The 23,377-nt window shown below is 36.8% G+C and overlaps 1 protein-coding gene across 2 annotated transcripts in view; it reads left to right on the forward strand.

The window, feature by feature from the left end:
* Positions 1 to 23,377, forward strand: part of CDH12 (cadherin 12) — a 326,948-nt gene that overhangs the window by 212,362 nt on the left and 91,209 nt on the right. The window contains exon 3 of one of the 2 annotated variants that reach the window (XM_068990423.1): positions 10,963 to 11,082. The exons of the other annotated variant lie outside the window; for it this stretch is intronic. Coding sequence (XP_068846524.1) covers positions 10,963 to 11,082 — 120 coding nt within the window. The remainder of the gene's footprint in view (positions 1 to 10,962; positions 11,083 to 23,377) is intronic. 2 annotated transcript variants of the gene reach the window in all.

Genomic DNA, 23,377 nt, shown 5'->3' on the forward strand with positions numbered 1-23,377 from the left:
TAGTCAAAATCTTGGAACCAAAAGACCAATCTGCAGCAATGGAAAAGCTATTTTTAGAAAAGGTAAGTCTGAATTATGTTTCCATTTGTTGAAAAAATACTGAAATTGGAAGGAAACAAGGAAATCTTAGCCCATCATTATAAAATTGAAGAATTTTAGCAACCATTTTGATGTGGGCACCTTGCATGCCAATTATTACACAACACAATTTACGTGTGTTGATGCAAGGGTCCAAACTCCTGGGCCTCATACAGACTGGTACCTGTTAGGAATTCGGGCTGCACAGCAGGAGATGATTGTCAGGTGAGTGAGCTAAGCTTCATATGTATTTACAGCTGCTCTCCATCACTCATATTGCTGCCCGAGCCCCACCTCCTGTCAGATCACTGGAGGCATGAGATTTTCATAGGAGCGTGAACCCTACTGTGAACCACATTCCAGGGAACTAGGTTGTGCTTTATGGTGATCATCTCGAAACCACCACCCACCCACCCGCCATTGTCTATGTGAAAACTGTCTTCCACAGAAGTAGTTCCCGGCGCCAAAAAGGTTGGGCACCACTACATTAATGCATAAGTGAGTTACATGAGAGCTGTACATGGTAACCCACTCCAATATTCTTGCCTGGAAAATCCTATGGACGGAGGAGCCTGGTAGGCTACCGTCCACGTCCACAGGGTTACAAAGAGTCGGACATGACAGAGCGACTTCACTTTCACTCACTTTGTTATTTGAAATAACAGAGGTTTAGAGTGTTTCAGTGACTTGCCAAAATGTTGTTAAGTTTAAAGTAATAGAAAACCCCCCATCTATCTTCAAGTACAAAATCTCATACAAAAAGGGCTGTGTGGTCTCAAATCATCAAAATGCTTAGAGGTTGAGCTTCAGGCAGGGGGAATCAAGACTCCTCATTACCTTCCCTGGGATTCTCAAGTGTGTATGACCTCTTGTATGTGACTGCCTCAAGTCATGTTTCCCCCAAGATGTTGCACACCAGAGTCCAGAGAAAAAGAAAAAAAGAACATTCCCTAGAAGGTCCCATCAAATATCTCCTCTGGTTTTATTGGCTTGAAATAGATTATATTTACATTCCTTAACCAATCATTATTAGCCAGGAAGTTTAGAATGGAATCAAATGCCCCCATGGGAGTCAAGTTCCTTCTAACAAACATTGAAGAGTGAAAGAGATAGTGATACATGAGCATAGTATGCACAGTTCCTACAATTAGGGGGATTAACATTTTTGGAGGGGATTACTGCATTATCTACTAAAATTACACTATTATCCTTACCGAGTTGAAAAGATTTGCAAAAGATCATTTATCTATTTAATTACAGAACTGGTTCTAGGATACAGTAATTTGGGCTTCTGGTGTACACACACACACATACACACGTATATACACACATAGATAGCTTGTATTTTTCTTTTTTACTAAAGCTAGATGACGTGATAAATGGATAGGAAGATAGATATAGATGTTAGGTGGGTAGATAGATAGGTTTCTCTTGTACTTAATGTGACATGCGTGTGTGCATGTCAAGTCACTTCTGTCGTGTCCGACTCTTTGAGATCTTATGGGCTATCCTGTCTATGGGATTCTCCAGGCAAGAATACTGGAGTGGGTTGTCAGTTTTTCCTCCAGTGGATCTCTCTGACCCAGGGATTGAACCCGTGTCTCTTACATCTCCTGCACTGGCAGGCAGGTTCTTTACCACTAGCACCACCTGGGAAGCTCTTACCATGGCAGAATCATCCAATCAAATAAAAACAAATAATTTCAGGTGTGTTGATGTCTTTTAAATAAACTCTGATTAATTGTTCCTTAATACCTTGGCTCAGAGAAGGAAATGACAACCCACTCCACTGTTCTTGCCTGGAGAATCCCAGGGACAGGGGAGCCTGGTGGGCTGCCATCTATGGGGTCGCACAGAGTTGGACACGGCTGAAGTGACTTAGCAGCAGCAGCAGCAGCAATACCTTGGCTAAGTACATTTGAATTAGAAGTGATTTCTTTATATATTTGGTTATGCAGCCAAAATACAGATCTTGTTAAATTATAGCTGGGAGCCACTGAGTGAATGAATTCCAAACTCATATTTTATCATTGTTGCTCAGTCGCTGAGTCATGTCCAACTCTTTGCGACCCCATGGACTGTAGCCCACCAGGCTCCTTTGTCCATGGGATTTTCCAGGCAAGAATACTGGAGTGGGTTGCCATTTCCTCCTTGAGGGGATCTTCCCAACCCAGGGATCAAACCCAAGTCTCTTTTGTCTCCTGCATTGGCAGGCAAATTCTTTCTTTTACCACTGCACTACCTTGGAAATATTTTTATCATTATTTCTAAGGAATTTCCCAACAACAACTTCTGTGAAAATAATATCTAAATTACACTAAGTACAAAGGAGACAGCATTGCACATCACTAGATGTCAGAGTTCATCCAGTATGTGTTCCTGGGAGCACACATTAGAATTTGTGTTAGTGTTCCTCGTGTAGGATGCTTGGCACACAACAGGGAGATTAAGTGCTCATAAAGATGGATTCACTTATCCATCAAAGTACATTTGGATCACAAGGTGTAAATATGTATAGTCTAAAATATTTAGGACATATCTGGAAGCAGAGTTTTATAACCTTAGAGTGCTTCTGGGCCATTGGGCTGAATAACAAATCACAAGCTGCTGTCACGGCATTACATGTGCCAGGGGATACTCTGAGGCCAGGCTGAGCAATGTTGGAGTTAGAGGCAGGAAAAAAACAAATCACCTCGTCTGATCCTCGAAGTACAGTTCAAGGGAGCATAACTTCTACTCTGGAGTATTTTTATGGCCTGTATCTTTTCTGATCCTTAAAAATTCTGATTACTTCAAGCAGGTTTAATAAGTATGCAAATTCATCATTCATGTGTCTCTAATAAAGTGGCCCAATATTGTCATAGTACACTTTTTGCATTTTAATACATCTTAAACACACATCTCAAAGTCACATTTTTCTAACATATGGGACATAAAACCTAGAATAGTATTCAATATTCAAATAATATTCAAATAAAGTATGGATTTGAAGACAGGAATCATATCAGTTATACATCTGGGTGTTGTGACCCTCTGTGTGATGCAGGAGAACAAAAATTATGTATTTGTTTTATTTATGTATGTGTTTATTTTATTTTAAATTGCACATACTATATGGAAAACTCTTTTCTCTGCAAATATTAGCTCATCTAATACTTCTATAAAATGAGTACTCTTTTTTCACTTTTTTGCATATGCAGAAACTAAAACAGAGAAGTTAAGTGATTTGCTTGAGGTCACACATTTTGCTAGTGGTACATCTAGGATTCAAACTTAGGCATTAAGATTCCAGAGGCAAAAGTGCTAAGTTCAATGGCAAGCTGTGCCATGTCTCCTAATTAAAGAAATCTCCTCAGGAATATGTGTGTAACGGTACTTCTTAGTGATAGTTACTCATCAGATCTATCTACAGAGATTTTTAATCATGTCTGATACCTGGCCCACCCAGGAACAATTAAATCAGACTTTCTGATGAGGGCCCAGGAAGTGGTGTTCTTAATAATCCTTGCAAATGTCTTATATGCAGACCTGGTTGAAGATAAAGGGTACAGAGAAGCCATTTACAACTTTAAGGGGCAAATACAGGAAAAGAATCCTATGGACAAAGGAGCCTGGTGGGCTGCAGTCTGTGGGATCACAAGGAGTCAGACATGACTGGGCAGGAGGGCAGCATAGGAAGAGAATCCGCCCAAGGAGTCTAAGAGCCAAGTGTTCACTACCAGCACAGAGAAATATAATGTAAAATTGAAAGAGACCCAGTTCCTTTAAAGACTAGGCTCAACCACTATGCATTTATGTTTAATTTTACTGTATAATTAAAGTCCGCTTTAGCAGAACTCAAGTTTCAGTGTCATATAGCATCCTATTCCTTTAAAAAATGTCCCATGTGTGTACATGCTCTTATTTGCTCCCTCTATCTGACTTGGTTCTGAAGCTCTCTATGCTGTTTAATGTCTTATTTATATGATAAAATGTACATTTATTTTCCAATTCTATTTGAAAAGAAAGTGTATTATATTTATCATTCTGTACCTTTTAAACTCTAACTGTATTATTTCTTGCTTATAATGTAGTGTATACAAAGGGCAAACAAATGATAAAATGATAAAGATAAAATGATACACTGCATTGCACGGTTATTTCCTTTTCTGTTTATGCATCGGTGAGAGGGTTAATGTTATTCAGTGAATAAATGTATATTGACTTTCCTCAGGCCTGTGTTCCAGCTTGTGGCTAAACCTTACTTATGTGATCTTTTTCAATGCAACGTCACTCATTTGGGGTTCTGCTTTCTTAAATGAGAACAGTGATGTGCGGCAGAAATTCAAGACAAGTTAAACTCCCAATTTAGTGTTAAAAGAGACTCTAAGGTCATAACTAGCTGCCAGGTTGGCCATTTAGAATGTTATGTGTTGTATTTTTGTCTTTTTTGTGTACATGTGAATATGATAAGCATTCACCAATAAACATTTATTTAGGATGTAATTCATAACCGACATTAGATGTACAAAGAATGAATATGGAGGGGCTGCTGATGTAAAAAAAAAACTGTGGTCCTTGAAAAGAACACATGATGTGTAGAGTTTTAAAAATCAAAATATACTAAGGCTACTGGAGGTACAGAGGAGTGGACAGATTATCTCTGCTTGGGAGCAGAAAAGCACAGACTCACAGAAGAGACAGCAGAATTGGGACATCAAGAGTGTGTGGGATAGCTCCATATGGTGGAAACCAATATCTTCCAGGCAGTGCAGCAAGGTCACTTGAACAAGAACACGGGTGAAAATGTCTTGAATAAACAGTAAATAAGTATGTATAATCCCTGCAAGGGTCCCGAGTTGGAAGTTAATCTGGGAGGGAGATTGAAACCCATTTCGTGTCATGCTATTCATAGCATGTCAATGAATTTAGATAATTGTGTTTCACTGGGAATAGAAATCCATTAAAAGTTTTTCTTTTCTTTTTTTCAATCACAACTTTTTCTTTTTAATGAATGAGAGTAACTTGATCAATCTTGTGTTATGGGAAAATAATTCTCCTGTGTAATAGGAGTTGGAAGGGGAAGCAATTAGAATGTTTTGGAGCCTTGTGACTTGAAAGTGAAGATTCAAACCAGATAGTGGCAGGGTGATTAAAAGCAAAGAACATATTCAATTTTTAGAATGACCCTATACATCTGGGAAATTAAACAAGAGGTCATAAATTCAATATAATCCACTTACATTTTCAATGTATTTCTAGAAAATTTGTTTGTTTACTATCCCAAATGCAAAAAAAAAAAAAAAAAAAAAAAAAAAAAGAAAGAAAAAAAGCAAACTACACAGAGTATAAATCTGTCTTCCCAAGTGTCTCAGTGGGTAAAGAACCTGCCTGCAAAGCAAGAGACATAGGAGACAAAGGTTCAATCCCAGGATCAGGAAGATACCCTGGAGTAGGAACTGACAACTCACTCTAGTATTCTTGCCTGTAAAATCCCATGGACAGAGGAGCCTGGAGAGGTACAGTCCATGGGCTCGCAAAGAGTTAAAGGGGACTGAGGACTGAGCACACAAGCATAGACCTGTCATCCTGGAAGTGGTGTTTGACAGAATAAATAATTATGTAATGTGCGATTTTTTTATGAGAGTAGTACCTGGTACATGGTATGGATCACTGAGCATTTCTTGATTGAAAGAAGAAGGAATGAATCAACAGATCCATTCCCACTCAGGCTGAAACCATGAGCTAGTAGGGCTCAGTTCTACTTCTACCTCTCTACCGTTTTGTACGAGAATGACTTTTAGTATCAACAAGAATGGTTTCGATATCATAGGGCTTAAATTAATTAATTTTGAAATGTAGACATTGTGTCAGATTATTTCTAAAATGTATCTCCCTTGATAATACCATCTTTAAGAAAATTAAATACAATGTGACTATTACATTTTACATGAGCAAACAGAAGTAAGCTTAAGAAGTATAGCTGTGTTATGAAAGGATGCTGATTTGTTGTCTACACTAGCTTCTGGAACCCACAACATGATCACTGAATAGACCTTAGGGAGAAGAGATAACTGAAACTCTCTGAGCTTCAACATCGAGGGTGGTTACATTTGAGTGATAGGAGAATAAACTCTAAGACGATGGCTACATACAAGAAGATGACTCCAGTTTTTGTGAACGTCATCGATCAAATTGTTTCCTTGTTTCCCACTAAGCAGGCCCAAAACCACCTCCTGCCTCTTGAGTATTTAGTGTTTTGTTAGTATCAGAAACTGAGATGCTATTCAAGCACTGACCACGGTAGTATTTGGAGATGGATGTACTCCAGACAATTAGTTGTGTCTCCTTAATGAAGGGAGTATCAAGTCTTCTTTTGCATTAGTTTGGTGAAAATCATGGAACAGTCAGCAAAAGAAGCTGATAACAATGCTGCTTAATTGTCTTGTAAACTCATATAGAGGTAGCTTTAAGAATTCCTGAATAACTTACATCAGAAACTACCTTTTCAGGGTAAGCCAACTTAAGCTTTATTGAAATTGAGAGGATAAACATTTTTCGGTACTCTGAACGATAGCATTGATGAAACAAGTGTCATTATTCTTGCTATTCAGTGATCCTTTTGAGGTGGGCAAAATGGAATTGAATTTGGTCCTTCTATAACTTATGCGAATACTTCTTAACTCCTTTAATATTTGAGATTAAAATTGTTAATGTAAAGAATTTAGTATATATTTGGAATATACTTGTCTACATACTTAGTGAATGTTCATGTTAATATGAACAACAGAAATGTAAAAGGGAAGATACTATCTTATTTGTCCTTGAATTCTGCATTGAGTATATGGTGACTGTTAGGTAAAAGTTTATTACATTTGTTACCACATATTTTCTAGAAGATTTAATATTTTTTTTCTTCAAAGTAAAACAATGCATGTATTTATACCTAGAATTGCAATATTTATATCTAGAACTGGTCATTATTTAATATAATACTTTACCTATATAGCACTTATGTCATTAAATGATAATGGAGATCCGGATGACTGATTTTTCTTAGGAAAAGAATCACTATTCAGAAGAGGGAAGGGAATTTACTCTTGCAACTGTTCGTTTCTACAGTATTATGAAGGACATAGCTTTGATAAGCTTTAATACAAGACACCAATGCCTACCTATCAATACTTAGTTGTCAAATAATTTTTAATAAAGAGGCAGATATTGTTGTTGGTGATAAAGATGATGGATGATGAAGACCAATGGTTCTCATTCTTTTTTTTTTTTTAATTTTTATTTTTACTTTATTTTACTTTACAATACTGTTTTGGTTTTGCCATACATTGACATGAATCCACCACGGGTGTACATGCATTTAAAGCTTAGAAATATTTGCCTACTTTTCTTCTAGTAGTTTCCTTTCCTGAGAAATTCTGTTGTAATAACACATACACTTCATCTGTTGATATAACTAGAATCCACCAAAGTATCTTAAGATAAGACATTTGGCATTGCTACAGTCCACAAGGTTGCAAAGAGTCCAACATGACTGAGCGACTAACCACAGGCACACATGTCAACTGAGTGTTATTTCTTCTTATTATTATTATTATTTGGCATTCTAACACTTCATATTAAAAAAAAAAAAAGATGTGAAGAGATGGCTCATTATCTTAGCTTTTAGAGCAAAACACTTAAGACTGAGTTTGTTCCTGGTTTGCACTGCCTTAAAGGAAAAGCCTGAATGAGTATATGAAGCAATCTTGCATTCTCCAAACTGACAGTTACACTGAGTGTGGCTAAGAGAGGAAAAGTTCTCTGTCCACTGAATAACTCTGGATGTATATATCACTCCTTTTATGCTCCAGAGATACTTCCTTCCTCATCAGCAATATATTATTTTATTAATACCACATTTGGTAATTTTGATATTACTTTATTTTCATTGAACTGAATGGACATTAAGTAAAGATGCTCACTTAGTTCTCAGAGAAGGATTTAACTGACTATGAATATATGAGACAAAGTTACTAAAACTCCCATAAACTTCTCTTCAATTTAGTTCAGTTCAGTTGTGTCTGATGCTTTGTGATCCCACTGACTGCCACACACCAGGCTTCCCTGTACATCACCAACTCCCAGATTTGCTCAAACTTATGTCCATTGAGTCAGTGACACTATCCAACCATCTCATCCACTGTCATCCTCTTCTCCTCCCACCTTCAATCTATCACAGCATCAGGTTCTTTTCAAAGGAGTCAATTATTTGCATCAGGAGACCAGAGTATTGGAGTGTCATCTTCAGCATCAGTCCTTCCAATGAGTATTCAAGACTGACTTCCTTTAGTATGGATTGTTTGGCTCTCCTTGAGGTCCAAGGGAATCTCAAGAGTCTTCTCCAACACCACAGTTCAAAAGTGTCAATTATTTGGCGCTCCACTTTCTTTATAGTCCAACTCTCACATCCATACATAACCACTGGAAAAACCATAGCTTTGACTAGAGGGAACTTTGTTGGCAAAAAAGTGTCTCTGCTTTTTAATTGATGTCTAGCTTGGTCATAATTTTTCTTCCAAGTAGCAAAGCATCTTTTAATATCATGGCTGCAGTCACCATCTGCAGTGATTTTGGAGCCCAAGAAAATAAGGTCTGTCACTGTTTCCACTGTTTCCCCATCTATTTGTCATGAAGTGATGGGACCAGATTTCATGATCTTAGTTTTCTGAATGTTGAGCTTTAAGCCAGCTTTTTAACTCTCCTCTTTCACTTTCGGCAAGAGGATCTTTAGTTCCTCTTTGTTTCTGCTATAAGGGTCATGTCATCTGGGTATCTGAGGTTATTTATATTTTTCCTGGCAATCTTGACTCCAACTTGTGCTTCATCCAGCCCAGTGTTTCTCATGATGCAATCTGTATATAAGTTAAATAAGCAGGGTGATGATATCCAACCTTGAAGTACTCTTTTCCCTATTTGGAACCAGTCTGTTGTTCCATGTCCAGTTCTAATTGTTGCTTCCTGACCTGCATACAGGTTTCTCAAGAGGCAGGTCAGGTGGTCTGGTATTCCCATCTCTTTCAGAATTTCCAGAATCTATTCTGATACACACAGTCAAAGACTTTGGCATAGTCAATAAAGCAGAAATAGATGTTTTTCTGGAACTCTCCTTGCCTTTTCGATGATCCAGTGGATGTTGGCAATTTGATCTCTGGTTCTTCTGCCTTTTCTATATCCCACTTAAACATCTGGAAGTTCACGGTTCACATATTGTTGAAGCCTGGCTTGGAGATTTTTGAGCATTACTTTACTTGTATGTGAGATGAATGCAATTGTGCAGTAGTTTGAGCATTCTTTGGCATTGCCTTTCTTTGGGCAATTGGATTGCAATCATTCTTTGGCATTGGATTGTCTTAAAGTTTCTCAATATCAGCAATCACTAAGAGTAATTAAACCTTGAGGCATAAAGGTACTTCTCTAGATACTATTGCAATTATTTTTGGTTCCTCGCTTTCTCAAATATTCTCTCCTAATTAAAGGCTTCCTAAACAAGTCTGTAAATGTTGATTTTTAAATTGCAATTGCAAATTACTTATACCCTCTAAAGTTTAGGAAGCCTTAAAACTTTTAGCTCTTCTTTTGATATGCTAATCATGCAATTAAACATCTACAGTAAGCAGATGAACTAATGTAAACATAGTCATGTTTTCTTTGGTATACAAATCAATAAAGCTACTGCAGTGACTTTCAGGTCTATGATGGTGCTACTGGAAATGATACCTATTTAAAAGAGGTATCATTTGCACTCAGTTCAGTTCAGTTCAGTCACTCAGTCATGTCTGACTCTTTGTGACCCCATGAACTGCAGCAGGCCAGGCCTCCCTGTCCATCACAAAACCTGGAGACCACCCAAACCCTTTTCCATCAAGTCGGTGATGCCATCCAACCATCTCATCTTCTGTAGTCCCCTTGTCCTCCTGCCCTCAATCTTTCCCAGCATCAGGGTCTTTTCAAATAAGTCAGCTCTTTGCATCAGATGGCCAAAGTATTGGAGTTTCAGCTTCAACATCAGTCCTTCCAATGAACACTCAGGACTGATCTTCTTTAGGATGGACTGGTTGGAGCTCCATGAGATTCAAGGGACTCTCAAGGGTCTTCTCCAATACCACAGTTCAAAAGCATTAATTCTTTGGCACTCAGCTTTCTTTATTGTCCAACTCTCACATCCATACATGACCACTGGCAAAACCATAGCCTTGACTAGACAGACCTTTGTTGGTAAAGTAATGTCTCTGCTTTTTAATATACTGTCTAGGTTGGTCATAACTTTCCTTCCAAGGAGTAAGTGTCTTTTAATATCATGGCTGCAATCACCATCTGTAGTGATTTTGAGCCCAGAAGAATAAAGTCAACCACTGTTTCCACTGTTTCCCCATCTATTTCCCATGAAGTGATAGGACGAGATGCCATGATCTTTGTTTTCTGAATGCTGAGCTTTAAGCCAGGTTTTTCACTCTCCTCTTTCACTTTCATCAGGAGGCTTTTTAGTTCGTCTTCACTTTCTGCCATAAGGGTGGTATCATCTGCATATCTGAGGTTATTGATATTTCTCCCAGCAATCTTGATTCCAGCTTGTGCTTCCTCCAGCCCAGTGTTTCTCACGATATACTCTACATATAAGTTAAATAGGTAGGGTGACAATATACAGCCTTGACATACTCCTCATTTGCAGTAAAAGCTAATACTGTTGCTCAGCATTTTGGTTATAATAGTTGAGTTACTCTCAGTGTCTTCTTACACTCACAGATTAAAAGAATGCCAAAGTCCAAAGGAAAAAGGAGTCCAGAAGATAAAAGACATACCCTTGAGCTCTATACAACAAAGTTGCTAGAGTCATATTGTCTTATTTTCCAGGTGCATATGTTCTCCAAGTCAAGGCCACGGATGCTGATGACCCAACCTATGGAAACAGTGCCAGAGTCGTTTACAGCATTCTTCAGGGACAACCTTATTTCTCTATTGATCCCAAGACAGGTAAATTTTTTATTAGAGACAACATTATCACCAACCTTTCAAATATTTAAACTTTAATTAAATCTTGGCAGGGGAACTTGCCCCTTCTAACACCTCAATAAAGATTCAGTGTGCTGACTATCAAGCAAAGAAGATTAGATCTTACCTTGCTGCTACAGAACTATTTCCTTCAGATCAAAACTGGAATAAAAATAAATCTTTTTACATATATATGTCAAGTCCAAATTTGTTAGGAATTCTCTGTTTAATTTACTTTAAATTTTCAAAAGGCTAGGAATATTTTTTGTTTGTTTGTTTCTTCCAGCTAAAATAGCTTTTTATTTCAGTTTTTCTTGGTTGACTTCAATTATATTCAATTTGGGGGCCAAACGAACAAAATATTATGAAATTTCTCTTCTCTTTATCAAGGGTTATGGATGGTGACTTTGGATAAATATAGATTTATGCTTCTACTAGGGGAAAGGAGAGGGCTGACAAACTTGAATTCCCAAGATCACTATTTTTTCTGCTCTATGTTTTTTAGTTCAGTCTCATTTTTAAGTCAAACTTTTGAAATTTCGATGTTCAAAGCCCAATATATAAGAATCTATGGAAAGTATATAAAGGGCAGGAAAACACATAGGAAGATTTTGCATTATCTTTAAAATTAAACAAGGTACCCCTGTTTCTAGAGAATATGTTTTTGAATAACAGTGCTTTTCAGGAACTCCAGCCAAGCTGACCAGTGATCAAAGAAGGTGTTCTGTGTCACAGTTAAACAGAAACCCTATAAAGATGGTTGTTTTATCAATTCATCTAATACCTCATAACATATTGCGTGGTGAATTCCATACTATTTATCACATTAGTTTAAAGTAATGGAATCAATTGTTAGTATACTGGACTGATAAATTACTTTTAAAATCTGTAAATAGATCTTTAATGAGCTACATTGATTTGAAAGGTATTCACTTCTGACACTATACATGCAAATGAGTTAAACTTTTCAAAACTTATACTTCCTCGAAGTGTGTAGAATCTGGAATACCAGTTTAGTAATTAACCATAGATGGATGCTGCCTGGAAACATAAGGTCAATTAAGTGAAAATAAAGAACCTACAAATTTTCTGTCAACTTAACCTCTCATTCTGTCCCCACTTCTTACCTTCTTCATCAAGCCAATAGGGAGACAGAAGCCATCCAAACATTACGAGAATAAGCCTGGGAGTTGCTCCCTTTTGTACACCTGAAAAAAAAAAAAAAAGGTAAATAGTTGTAAAGACAATATTAGCCCAATAAGAAGGGAACATCAGTGCTGAAGAAAATACAAAAAGGTTTGGTACAAAGAAACTCTTTTGGTTTGGAAGTAAGACCAGAAATCAAAAGCCAGAGTGGCAAATGTTAAGAATGAGTGTGTAATGGGAAGATTATACCTAAAATTTAAGTTATTTTTAGGAAAGAGACAGACAAGATAAGAGAAGTAATATTTTCAGTATAGGTCCTAAGGAAACTTTGTGGTGGTTATTGTTATTTACCTTTGGAAAGTTTGTATATTTGCAGAAAGAAAAGGAAAAATTGCTGATAAAAGTTTTAAGAAAGTTGTTTATGATGGTACAATGCTCCAGAGGAATTAAGGTTTGTACAATAAGTCAAATGTATAGACAAATAATGAGATTATCAAAGATACTATCCATCCTTTTTTGAGATAGAAACATTATGGGTTATTTCTTTCTGATACAATTATGTTTAGAAAAATCTAACAGAAATAGAATTAAGAACAGCATGTCTCTCAGATCACTTCAACTTTTGAGAAGCACTTCTCACAAACAGAGAGCATGAAAGAAAAAGAAAGGAAGGTGTATAGTCATTGGTGAGGAGGAAAGTTTTTAGTATTAGGCTAAACTTACTGAGTTGAATTGATTATAGAGAAGATGAGTTTTTATACTCAGAATAAATGTGGCAGAAGAAAGATTAAATATTTAGTATTGGCAAAATAACTATAGGTGGAGATAACATCCAACTAAAAAATCACAAAATATGAAGATGAATTGAAGCATAAATCATGGGTCTAGAACATAATTGCTCTGGTCAAATTAATACTGAACAATCATATGAATCAAATAGTTGCCTCTTGACTTGTTCAATATCAAATTTAGATAAATTCTGATGTCTTCTGAAAGCATCATTTTACAGAAGAGTATATATATATATATTCATAAGGCTTTACTAATTGTGCATTTATATTTTTATATGAAGCCTTTTATTTAGAACTGAAGGTGAAATAATTCTGGCGTGAACTATGGAATAGATTTTTTGAAGCATTGATTTTCACTGGAGACAGAAGTCTTGATACTAACAATGCCCCAGACCACTAGACAGGAAAAGAGTGGATGGTGAAGCACTTCATTAATAGAATGATAACTAGTTCTTTATGCACAGAAACCATTAAGAAGACTTTTTGTCAAATTTATCACCTTGTGGTAGATCAGAATAAATCAAAAATCAAGGGTAATTGCAATTTCTCAGAAATAGCCTCCATTTGTTCCAGCCATATAGCTTCCTTTTATGATTCCTTTTGCTGTTGTGATATAAAATGCATGAAAAACTAATACTATCTAAAAATTTCCACATTTGACTATAGAAAACAGTTTAAAATAATTTCTAAGTAAAGAACCTCATCAAAAATTCTGGTACCTAAATATTTATGAAGAGATAAATATAACCATTTACTGTTCACTTGGAATGATAAAAGTTTTACATTCTCATTGATATTGCTGTTTGACAAACATTCCTTGCATCTCTATCCAATATACAAATAAGGCCAGTTTATTTATAAATGATATAAATTGATGCATTCTACAAAATAAGTACCCAAATGATAATCCTTTTTAAAATTGGCTAATTTGGCAATTATATGGCTTAACTAAGAGATTGTTCACTGTGATTAACATTTGCATGCATTCATGTATATGCCTCAAATGATTATTAAATATTTTTAAAAAGCTAAAAGGTAGATGGATTTATAAATATCAAATAATATTGATTCTTGTTATATTTAGCATATATTAAACACTAAAATGTTTGTCATATTTACATATTTTTATATTATACTATAGGATTAATATTTATTATATATTAGAAAAATATTTATAATCTATAAAACAGTAAAAGAGAGGCATTGTAATATTTTATTTTATGCATGAAATTGAGAGGTTAAATGTTTCCATAGTATCAATAAATTATTTTATTTAGGAAAACAAATGTTATTATAAATAATTGATCTCATGACAATTTGCATTTACAATTCTTCTGAAGTATTTGAATTTTTCTCTAAATGATTTCAAAATCTAGTCTGAGTTAGATAACTAGATATTGCTATTTTGTGTATTTTGTGGTGATATATTGATTTTTCTAAATAATCTTAGCCCCACCCGAGAAAGCATTATAAGACTATTTTAGCTCAACATATTCTAAACTTTATAAACTTTAAATTGTTTATCATGGTAAAATATACATTAACAGAAAATTTACTATCTTAACCATTTCGAGTGTACATTTCAGTGACGTTATGAATGTTCACACTGTGTAAACATCACCACCAGCCATCTTTAGAAATTTGTCATCAATGTCTTTTTGTTTATGTGCACTGTCAAAAAGTGTCTTTGTAAGACTTTGCTATGTATTTAATCTGCATTTTGAGAAATCACATGGAAACAACTGAGTGAGAATGGGGTTGCAAGTCTGAGTTATTTTCTTTTTTCTTATATCCACTATCCAGAGATTTCATGCTCTGCGTTTCTGTCCTTGGTTCTGTTTGGGAAATTTGATAAAATACTGAGAGAACTGACACTTTCTCAAGATTTCTCCTCTTTCAGTTCCGTTAGCACATTTTGTTTAGAGATTATTCTCTTTAAGCCTACTTCCTAAATAAATCCTCCTCCACCCTGACTGATATGTATGTCTTTCAGTCTTAAAAAATGCATTAGTGTTTTAAAGCCCCATACTAAAAGTAAAGCATGTGTCAGACTTTATTTTGAATTAATTCTTTATATAAACTACAATATACATATTTACACTGTTTCATGACTTGAACATGCCTTTGATTTTAAGTCAGAGAAAAGTCTTACAGGATTCAGACATTTCAGTCAGTGCTTGTGAAAAAAATGATTTTTTTTTTACAAGAGTGAAATTGGAAATAGATAATTATTAAGATTAACCAGCATATGCTGTTACCTGTTTTGTAATAATTTGCGTATGTACAGTAAATCGCCTGATTAAAAATATACCACAGACAATGGTTTCCTTGTATTCTGCCTTGTCACACTATGAGAACTCTGTGTGAACTCTACTTGCCTTATTTTAGAAACCATGGAATGCAAAAATCAGCAGATAGAAATAAGAATATTTGGCCTTGAAAGGAAAATACTCCAGGGGTATGTCTTTAGGAAGTTGTGGAGCTGTTGTATAGAAGAGGAACTAGCTGTATTCTGTGCTGCACAAGAGTAAAAGGACTATCAGTGGGTGGCAAGCATTACAGGAAAAAGAATTTCTGTTTCTTTATCAAAAAAAAGAGATGTTAATCCTTGTCCATAAATAAGAGGGATAAACACCTCATGAGATGGTGAGCTTCACATTACTGGAGGTGTTAAAGCAGGTAATGAGTGATAAGGTGCTGGGTTTTAGTATTAATTCCTTGATACATATTTATCTATAACCAATGGCCTAGCAGATTCTGTGTGCCAGGATTCTGAGATGAATCAAGCTGATCCTCAAATAAATCCCCTTCTATCTATGATACAAAGTAGATCCCCATCGATCTATGATACAAAGTGTGACTCCTGGACACTAGATATAGGCTGATGAGAGTGAGGAAATTTCCTTGAGGAAAAAAAAAAAAAAAAACTTTTTGGGAAGTGACTTCTAAATCTTAAAGAATAGTTATGGCATGTTATAGGTGCAAAGTTGGACCATACAAACTTCAAATTTTCTCCTCAACATAACCTGATAACTCTTATTCTCAAAATACAGTCTTGGCAACATTTTTAAAAAAATTATACACCTTATGTGTGTGGTCATGGACACCACATTTTTAATACAGTTTAAAAATGAGCTAGCTTTTAAAAAAATTCATTGCAGAAGCAATAGAAAACTAATTGAGTGTAGAATTTTAGATAGAATGACCAATACAGTCCTCTGAAGATGACTTTGATAATGGATATGAAAAAAGTAGAACAGCTAATTCATGGTTTGTTGTTGTATACTTACCAAGTTGAACCCAACTCTTTTGCAACACCGTGGACTGTAGCCTGCCAAGCTCCTCTGTCCACGGGAATTACCAGGAAAGAATACTGGAGTGTGTTGCCATTTCCTTCTCCAGGGGATCTCCTGGACCCAGGACTCAAACCTGTGTCTTCTGCATTGACAGGCAGATTCTTTACCACTAAGTTACCTGGTCAGTAAAGCAGAAATCGATGTTTATCTGGAACTCTCTTGCTTTTTCAATGATCCAGCAGATGTTTACAATTTGATCTCTGGTTCCTCTGCCTTTTCTAAAACTAGCTTGAACATCTGGAAGTTCATGGTTCACGTATTGCTGAAGCCTGGCTTGGAGAATTTTGAGCATTACTTTATTAGCATGTGAGATGAGTGCAATTGTGTGGTAGTTTGAGCATTCTTTGGCATTGCCTTTCTTTGGGATTAGAATGAAAACTGACTTTTTACAGTCCTGTGGCCACTGTTGAATTTTCCAAATTTGCTGGCATATTGAGTGCAGCACTTTCACAGCATCATCTTTCAGGATTTGAAATAGCTCAACTGGAATTCCATCACCTCCACTAGCTTTGTTCATAGTGATACTTCCTAAGGCCCACTTGACTTCACATTCCAGGCTGTCTGGCTCTAGGTGAATGATCATACCATTGTGATTATCTGGGTAATGAAGATCTTTTCTGTACGATTCTTCTATGTATTCTTGCCACCTCTTCTTAATATCTTCTGCTTCTATTAGGTCTATACCATTTCTGTCCATTATTGAACCCATCTTTGCATGAAATGTTCCCTCGGTATCTCTAATTTTCTTGAAGAGATCTCTAGTCTTTCCCATTATATTGTATGTTCAAGCTGGTTTTACAAAAGGCAAAGGAACCAGAGATCAACTTGCCAACATCGGCTGGATACTGGAAAAAGCAAGAGAGTTCCAGAAAAAACATATATTTCTGCTTTATTGACTATGCCAAAGCCTTTGATTGTGTGGATCACAATAAACTGTGGAAAATTCTGAAAGAGATGGGAATACCAGACCACCTGACCTGCCTCTTGAGAAACCTATATGCAAGTCAGGAAGCAACAGTTAGAACTGGACATGGAACAACAGACTGGTTCCCAATAGAAAAAGGAGTACATCAGGGCTGTACATTTTCACCCTGCTTATTCTAATTATATGCAGAGTGCATCATGAGAAACACTGGGCTGGAGGAAGCACAAGCTGGAATCAAGATTGCCAGGAAAAATATGAATAACCTCAGATATGCAGATGACACCACCCTTATGGCAGAAAGTGAAGAAGAACTAAAAAGCCTCTTGATGAAAGTGAAAGAGGAGAGTGAAAAGGTTGGCTTAAAGCTCAACATTCAGAAAATGAAGACCATGGCATCTGGTCCCATCACTTCATGGCAAATAGATGGGAAAACAGTGGAAACAGTGGCTAACTTTATTTTTCTGGGCTCCAAAATAACTGAAGATGGTGATTGCAGCCATGAAATTAAAAGACACTTACTCCTTGGAAGGAGTGTTATGACCAACTTGGATAGCATATTAAAAAGTAGTGACATTACTTTGTCAGCAAAGGTCTGTCTAGTCAAGGCTATGGTTTTTCCAGTAGTCATGTATGGATGTGAGAGTTGGACTAGAAAAAAAGCTGAGCATCAAAGAATTGATGCTTTTGAACTGTGGTGTTGGAGAAAAATCTTGAGAGTCCCTTGGACTGCAAGGAGATCCAACCAGTCCATCCTAAGGGAGATCAATCCTGGGTGTTCATTGGTAGGACTGATGTTTAACCTGAAACTCCAATACTTTGGCCACCTGATGTGAAGTGCTGACTCATTTGAAAAGACCCTGATGCTGAGAAAGTTTGAGGGCAGGAGAAGGGGACAACAGAGGATGAGATGGTGGAATGGCATCACCGGCTCAATGGACATGGGTTTGGGCAAACTCCAGGAGTTGGTGATGGACAGGGAGGCCTGGTGTGCTGCGGTTCATGGGGTCACAAAGAGTCAGACACGACTGAGAGACTGAACTGAACTGGACTGATGTTACCTGGTAAGCCCTATTCATCTTGGAAAGAAATTTCTAGCAGAGGGAAGGGACGTTGCAAAGCTCTCGTGAACAAAAGAGGGATTTGTAAAAGATATCAGAGAATTAAGTGAGAAAGTGAAGATTATATGATATCTTCAATCTGAGTGACCTGCACTGTCTCTGAGCATCTCCTATAGGAAGGGATCTATGACCTGCTTCACACTCAGACCTCACCTTCCTGGCTGCCCTTTTAAGAACAGAGTGGTGATCCAAGTCTCTCTGGACTCTAATCTTCAGAGAATGGAAAATGCAGCCTTTTATATATTGTTCATTCTGTCTTTTTTATCTATCTATATCTATTTATCCATCCATCAATAAACATAATCTATATGAATAGTCTCAAATTAATAATTAACATTTTCCAGCTTTGTTAAGATACTCCAATATCACTGCAGATAGTGATTGCAGCAATGAAATTAAAAGACACTTACTCCTTGGAAGGAAAGTTATGACCAACCTAGATAGCGTATTAAAAAGCAGAGACATTACTTTGCCAACAAAGGTCTGTCTAGTCAAGGCTATGGTTTTTCCAGTGGTCATGTATGGATGTGAGAGTTGGACTAGAAAGAAATCTGAATGCAGAAGAATTGAAGCTTTTGAGGTGTGGTGTTGGAGAAGACTCTTGAGAGTCCCTTGGACTGCAAGGAGTTCCAACCAGTCCATTCTAAAGGAGATCAGTCCTGGGTGTTCTTTGGAAGGACTGATGCTAAAGCTGAAACTCCAATACTTTGGCCACCTCATGCAAGGAGTTGACTCACTGGAAAAGACTCTGATGCTGGGAGGAATTGGGGGCAGGAGGAGAAGGGGACGACAGAGGATGAGATGGTTGGATGGCATCATTGACTCAATGGACATGGTTTTGGGTGGACTCCGGGAGTTGATGATGGACAGGGAGGCCTGGCATGCTGCGGTTCATGGGGTCGCAAAGAGTCGGACACGACCGAGTGACTGGACTGAACTGAACTGAAATGAATTAGCATATAGTGTGTAAATATAAAGTGTACAATGTATTGGTTTGATACATTTGTATAATGGAAAATGATCACCACCATTGTGTTAGCCACACCTCCATCATGTCACACAATTACCATTTTCTTTATGTGATGAGAACTTGTAAGAGCTATCTTAGCAAGTTTTCAATATATGATGTAGTAATACTAACTGTAAGCACCATGATATATATTATATTCCTAGAAGTTATCAATTTTATAACAGTAAGCTTGTGCCATATGACAAGAATCTCCCAATTTCCTTCACCTCACAGCCCTTGGTAACCACTTTCTGTAAGTTTAGCTTTTTAGGGTTTATGTATAGATTATATTGTAGCATATTTATCATTCTCTGTCTGACTTTTTCACATAACATAATGTAAGTTTCTCCTATGTTGTTGCAAATGGCAGGATTTTACGTTTCATTCTCATGACTGAATTATTGAATTATATTCCATTATATCACATCTTCTTTATCCAGTGATCTGTTGATGGACACTTCTGTTGTTTTCATATCTTGGCTATTATGGATAATACTGCAATGAACATGGGATGAGAGATTTTATTTTCACTTCCTCTTAATATATACTTAGATGTGAAGAATTGTTGAATCCTATAGTAGCTCTATTTAAAAAAAATTTTTTTTAAGGAAACTCCATACTCTTTCCTAGTGTTGTTCTTGATGCTCATTCGCTAGGTCATGTCTGACTCTGTGACCCTATGGACTGTAGCATGCCAGATTTCCCTGTGCTTCACTGTCTCTCATAATCATGTCCATTGAGCAAGTGATTCCATCCAACCATCTCATCCTCTGTCACCCCCTTCTCCTCTTGCCCTTAATCTTTCCCAGCATCAGGGTCTTTTCCAATAAGTTGGCTCTTCCCGTCAGGTGGCCAAGTATTAGAACTTCAGCTTCAGCATCAGTCCTTCCAGTCAGTATTCAGGATTGATTTCCTTTAGGACTGACTGGTTTGAGCTCCATGCTGTCCAAAGGACTCTCAAGAGTCTTCTCTAACACCGCAGTTCAAAAGCATCACGTCTTCGGTGCTCAGCCTTCTTTATGGTCCAACTCTCGCATTCGTACATAACCACTGGAAAAACCATAGCTTTAACTAGATGGACCTTTGTGGGAAAACTGATGTTTCTGCTTTTTAATACACTGTCTAGGTTTGTCATAGCATTTCTTCTGAGGAGTAAGTGTCTGTTAATTTTGTGGCTGCAGTCACTATCCACAGTCATTTTGAAGCCAAAGAAAATAAAATATGTCACTGTTTCCACTTTTCCCCCGTCTGTATACAATGAAGTGATGGAACTGATTGCTACATCCCTACCAACAGTGCACAGGGTTCTCTTTGCTCAACATTCTTGCCAATACTTGTTATCTCTTGTTCTTGACTTATTGTTAACAGCCATTCTAAAATCTTAAGGTTATTTCTCATTGTGGCTTTGATAATTGTACATTTCCCTGATGAATACTGATGTCAAGCACCTTTTCATGTAACTATTGGACACTTGTGTTACTTCTCTGGAAAAATTTCTATTCCGTTTTCTTGCCCATGTTTTAAACTAGATTTGTTGTTGTTGTTAATGAGCTGCATAAGTTCTTTTCTATTATAGGTATTAAGTTCTTATCAGATATATGGTTTACAGGCAGCTTTTCCCATTCCATAGACTGCCTTTTCATTTTTGTTGATTACCCTTTTGCTATGCAGACGCTTTTTAGTTTGATGTAGTCCTACTTGTTGATTTTCAAGATGCTTTCCCAGAGGGTTTATTTATCTTTGAGAACTATTATCTCATTTCTGTCCCTATCTGTGGTCTTATACTATCTCTCTCAACAGTGGTATGCTGCAGCCACATTGACCTCCAAGTGCTCTTCTTGTAAGTTCTGAGGAAGTAATGCTCTCCTTTTCATCACTAGGATACTCCTCCCTGTGTTCTTTCTAAGGCTACCTCTTCCGTTTCTCTAGAATTGCAGCTCTAAAGTCTTTCCTCACAGAGGGCATTTCTGATACTACCTTCAAAAGCACTTGCTTTCACTTTCCTCATAACAGCAATCACCATCTGAAATTAGCTTAATCATTTAATAGCTTCTTTATGGGCTTTGCACCACTCCACAGGAACACATACCTATTAAATGTACAATTCATGAAGGGACCTTGTAAGAGACTCTATCAATTATTTTCCCAGATGAAAAAAGATGATACCCAGTTGGGCAATTTGAAATTAGTTTAATAAAAGGACTCTTTATGGGACATGTGAGCAGATTGTAAGGAAACCATAAAAGATAAGGCAGAATCTGGAGAAGAAATAAGAAGGGACTGCAGTTTCCACATTGGAGTGGAAAAATGAGGGGATGGGGGCAGAGACAGGCAGACCATGGCGGGAGAGAGTGTGGAATGTGGGGAATTTATGAAAAGAAAAGCCCAACCTCATCATCTGTCTACTACCCAATCTCTTGCATATTGGCTAAGGCAACCAGAAGCCAGAGAGGAGAAAGAAGTCTAGAAAAGTATACAGACTGGGACTGCAGAAGCAGATGGAAGCATGTTTGCCACTGTACCCTTAAATCTAGTAAAAGTGCCTGAATGAAATGTATATTTTAGTAAAGGTGTTTACTAACTCTATGATCCCATGTTTAAATCCTGCAGTTCAAACAGCCACTTCAAGAAATAACTCAGATCAAACCAAATACTCGATTATCACATGAAATATTTTATGATTTTTTCAAATATAGTAGTACATTATTTTAACCACAAAAAGATGACATCAGAGTCAGTCAGTTCAGTCACTCAGTCATGTCTGACTCTTTGAGACCCCATGAACTGCAGCATGCCAGGCTTCCCTGTCCATCACAAACTTTCAGAGCTTGTTCAAACTCATGTCCATCAAGTCAGTGATGACATCCAACCCTCTCATCCCCTGTTCTCTCCTTCTTCTCTTGCCTTCAGTGTTTTCCAGCATCAGTGTCTTTTCAAATTAATCAGTTCTTCGCATTAGGTGGCCAAAGTATTGGAATTTCAGCTTCAGCATCAGTCCTTCCAATGAATATTCAGGATTAATTTCCTTTAGGATGGACTGATTTGATATCCTTGCAGTCCAAGGGACTCTCAAGAGTCTTCACCAACACCACAATTCAAACCCATCAATTTTGATAACATCAGAGTTATCAAACCCAATTTTATCTAACCCAATTTTATGAAATACACCCAGATTCACCCAAATTGAGAGACTTAAATACAACAGGAGGGTGATTGTAAAGAGAGAATATATCCCCTGATAGGCTAATATTATTTAATATATAAATTTAAGGGTGTAACACTCTCAACCATGTATATCCATTTATATTGGCAGAAATAAATCTATTTTTCTCATTCTTACTATTACCCTAATTATCGTGATTGTATATGTTGGAAAGTTCATCAGGTAGAAGACACTCATACTAGGATTCAATGTACATGTGCCTAAAAAATAGGGATTGATTATAAATTAATGAATTTATTTATTTATTATTTAAATTATTTTTTTTATTTTTAAATTAATTACAATTTGTGGTATAATTACTGTGGAGTTTCTGTGGAGCATTTATTGTTGTTTTTGCTTAGTCACTAAGTCATGTCCCACTCTTTGCAACCCCATGGACTGTAGCCTGCCAGGCTTCTCTGTCCTTGGGTTTCTCTAGGCAAGAATACTGGAATGGGTTGCCATTTCTTTCTCCTGGAAATCTTCCTAACCCAGGGATCAAATCTGTGTCTCCACCATTGGCAGTTGGATTCTTTACCACTGAGCCACCAGGGAAGGAAAGTCCATTGTGATATTGGAAACTGTCGTATTAGAAATGAACTGAGTAAAATAAAAAATATACCTATGTTCATACTAGAAATGCATTGAGTAAACACAAATCTTATCAAAAAAGGAAACTATAGCATGAATGTGAATTAAAGTCAGGCAGTTATTTAGATAATATAAATAT

The sequence above is a fragment of the Capricornis sumatraensis genome, chromosome 18, assembly GCF_032405125.1.
Source record: "Capricornis sumatraensis isolate serow.1 chromosome 18, serow.2, whole genome shotgun sequence".
In the NCBI taxonomy this organism is placed as follows: domain Eukaryota; kingdom Metazoa; phylum Chordata; class Mammalia; order Artiodactyla; family Bovidae; genus Capricornis; species Capricornis sumatraensis.